At 42.1% G+C, this 3,537-nt stretch overlaps 1 protein-coding gene across 1 annotated transcript; it reads right to left on the reverse strand.

The window, feature by feature from the left end:
* Positions 1–204: 204 nt before the first annotated feature.
* LOC128120088 (olfactory receptor 2AP1) lies at positions 205–1,134 on the reverse strand. Its single transcript, XM_052753842.1, has one exon. The coding sequence runs from the start codon at positions 1,132–1,134 to the stop codon at positions 205–207; it is 930 nt and encodes a 309-aa protein (XP_052609802.1).
* Positions 1,135–3,537: the final 2,403 nt, after the last annotated feature.

Genomic DNA, 3,537 nt, shown 5'->3' on the forward strand with positions numbered 1-3,537 from the left:
TGTGTAGCTTTGGAGCCTGTCCTGGAACTCACTCTGTAGCTCAGGCTGGCCTCGAACTCACAGAGATCCGCCTGCCTCTGTCTCCCTCATGCTGGGATTAAAGGCGTGCGCCACCACTGCCCAACCTGGACTTGATCTCTTAATTGGGTGCCTAGTAAGTGTGAGAGAGCTTGGTACACATTAAGAGTTCAATTCTTAAATCTGTTAGAGATTCACAAGCTTTTTGACTGTATCTTTGAATGCTTGCTTCACCTGCTGGTTCCTTAGGGTATAAATGAAGGGGTTCAGTAAAGGGGCAACTGAAGTGATGAGCAGGGCTACTCCTTTATTGAATGTGCCCCCTTCCTTCGTTGAAGGCTTAACATAAATGAAAAAGCAGCTTCCGTAAGAGAGGGAGATGACAATCATGTGGGAAGAACAAGTAGAAAAGGCCTTTGCCCTTTGCTGGGAAGAAGGGAGCTTTAAAATTGTTCTGATGATGAATGTGTAGGAGAGAGTTACCAGCACCAGAGTCACCACCAGCGTCATAGATGCCACAAGAAAGACAACCTTCCCTACGAGGCTGGTATCAGAACAGGAGAGTTCTCGGAGAGGCTCAAAGTCACAGAAATAATGATTTAACCTGTTGGAGGCACAGAAGTCCTGCTGACTCATCAATGTGATTGGAGGGATAATGACCATTAACCCAGCCAGCCAAGAGCAGAGAACTAGCTGGGTGCAGAGTCTGCTGCTCATGATTGTCATGTAATGCAGGGGTTTGCATATAGCCACATAGCGATCGTACGACATAGCAGCCAGAAGATAAAACTCTGTGGCTCCAAGGAAGATGGCAAAGAAGTACTGAGTGAAGCAGCCAGCAAAGCTGATACTTTTGTTCCCTGTCGTAATGCTGAACAGGACCCTGGGAATGAAGATGTTTGTGAAAGAAATTTCTAAGAAGGAGAAGTTCCGGAGAAAGAAATACATGGGAGTGTGAAGTTGGGAGTCCAGTAAGGTGAGAATGAGGATAGCCAGGTTTCCAATGATGCTGAATAAGTAGGCAAGGAGAAGAAAAGTGAAAACTGCCACCTGAAGTCCAGGGACATCTGTGAGACCTAGAAGGATGAATTCAGTCAATGTTGTTTTATTTTTCATTGTTGAAAACAACTTGAATGTCATGGAGAAAAAGAGTAATCAGGGCGAGAAAGTCATAGGTGTTCTGATGTGGCCAGGAGGAACCTGCAGAAAACCAAATGAAGTGGACCATGAGCTTTTCCAGACCAGTGGCTTGCTTGGTGTGGAGTCCTCCCTACTCCCATTTCTATCCTATGTAGGAAATTTCTTGTATTTCCTCATGTAGATCTCTCTCTTCAGAGCCTGCATAAAATAAATATCTGCCTTGCAAACAATGGCCAATAAGTCTGTGTGATCAGTTGTGGGGTGACTTTTCTTGAGGAGATGTGACCAAACATCTATTCATCCCAGAGGGAATATTCATAACAGACCAAAGAAATGGCTCCACTCAAGTCTAGCTTGGAGAACTAATGTATTCCTTATGGGAGCATTGATGACTCAGAGGCAGCCACATCACAGAAAAGCCCATCTGGACACGGGTAACGGCTCGTTCAAGCTTTATCTCTGGAGATGCCCCAGCAGCTTATAGACATCTCTGCTGGGGTCGTCTCTCCTCCAGCAATTGTTTCCTGATTAACAAGCCCAGAGTGGGGCCTTGTAAGTCTTGTAATTCTCTGACCCTCCAGACCCTTATAACCCCCTTCTTCCTTCCGGCAGGAAATGGCTGTATATTATCAGTTGATTAGCGGATGCCTCAGGCTGCTGCATCCTTTCAGAAGAGACACAAATTTATTATCCCCAGGATTACTTTCTTTTAAAATGTTTCCATTTATTTTTTGAGAATTTCATACAATATATTTTGATCATAGTCTGTACCCTACCCCAACCCTTCTAACCCTTCTTAGATCTTCTCCTACTTCATTACCACCCCAACTTCATGTTCTTTCTTTCTCTTCAAAGAAATCCCAATGTCCCCCAAACACACACACACACACACACACACACACACACACACACACACACACACACACGGAGCATGGAGTTCCATTTGTGTTGTCCATCTACTCCTAAATGTGGGCGCTGCCCTCGAGTGTGGTTGACCCAGTACCATTGCCTATCTTCCTTTTTTGATTGACAGGTTCTAGTCCAGACTCCTCTTTTCTGTTTATCATTTTCATGTAATCCTTCATTGTTTACAGTAACCTCTCATGTTTCCTCTATTTAACTCCCTTAATTTCCTTCATGTTTTCATTCTACTCAAAATACCCCAAATCTTCTTTGAATGTGTCTGCCCATTAGTAGTCACACTGGGTAGACAGTCAGATCAGCACATTGGCAATATGCCACTCTGTGATTTGAAAGGTCCCACGTGCCTGCTGGGGGTGAATAAATTATTAGTTTTAGAACACGAGACTGTATACATCATTCAAATGCATTTACAATCTTTAGATCTAGAGTTTTACTTTCCTGCAAGGATGAGGAGAGTCTATTAACATTTGGAGGAATTTTAGGAACTTAAGAATTTTTTAAAGCAGGCATTTAAAAGCAGGAATTCATTAATTTCTAGATTAGATTTGCTTTCTCTGATAATACATTAGATCACATATAAAACATTTTGTATATGTAAATGCGTGGAGTTTTACAGGAAATCAAATGAAGCCATGACCTAAGTTTCTCTCTCTCTTTTCTTTTATTGAGGCAAGGTCTCATGTAGCCCAGGATGACAACATGTATAGCCAAAAATGGCCTTGAACTTCTGGTTGCTCTGCCTCCACATTTCAAGTACAGTGTGTGTCACCAGTATGAACTGATACAAGGTCTTTAAAGAGAATCTATATGTGACACTTCATGTGCATTTCAGGACTCCTTATTTGTGAGCTCATGTGATTAAGAATCACATTATCTGGGAATGTTCTTATTGCTTTATTTAGGACATTTCCTAGTTACAGTTTTTATAAATATCCAAAAGGTAGCAGCTTTCAAGCATATTTGAACAGGATTATTTTTACATTCTGTATATAAATGCAAATAAAACTTAAGGTTTTACAGGACACTTTTACTGTACATGTTATATATTTTCAACTTTATTTTATTGTACTTTACTTTTTTTCCCCAAATGTTGCTTGCAACCCACTAAACTGATATCATGGCCTCTGAGTGGATTGCAATCCATAGTTGAAATAAAGGGTCAAGAAAAGTTACACGTGGGGTTGGAGAGATGGCTCAGAGGTTAAAAGCACTGGCTGCTCTTCCAGAGGTCCTGAGTTCAATTCCCAGCACCCACACAGATGCTCACAGCCATCTGTACCTCCACTTCCAGGGTATCTGATGCCCTTTCCTCCAGAACCACCAGGCACATGAGTGGTACACAGGCATGCCTACAGGGAAAACATCCACACATGCACACACAATAAATAAAAACATACACAGTGAATACTCTTGCTCTTTTAGTTACCAACCTGGAATCTTGAGGAAAAGTCTGAG

This window comes from Peromyscus californicus, unplaced genomic scaffold (assembly GCF_007827085.1).
Source record: "Peromyscus californicus insignis strain IS unplaced genomic scaffold, ASM782708v3 Scaffold_24__1_contigs__length_46423439, whole genome shotgun sequence".
NCBI lineage: Eukaryota > Metazoa > Chordata > Mammalia > Rodentia > Cricetidae > Peromyscus > Peromyscus californicus.

What these genes read in the sequence shown, in the direction of transcription:
- LOC128120088 (XM_052753842.1), bottom strand. Translation starts at nt 1,134, where the DNA reads ATGAAAAATAAAACAACATTGACTGAATTCATCCTTCTAGGTCTCACA.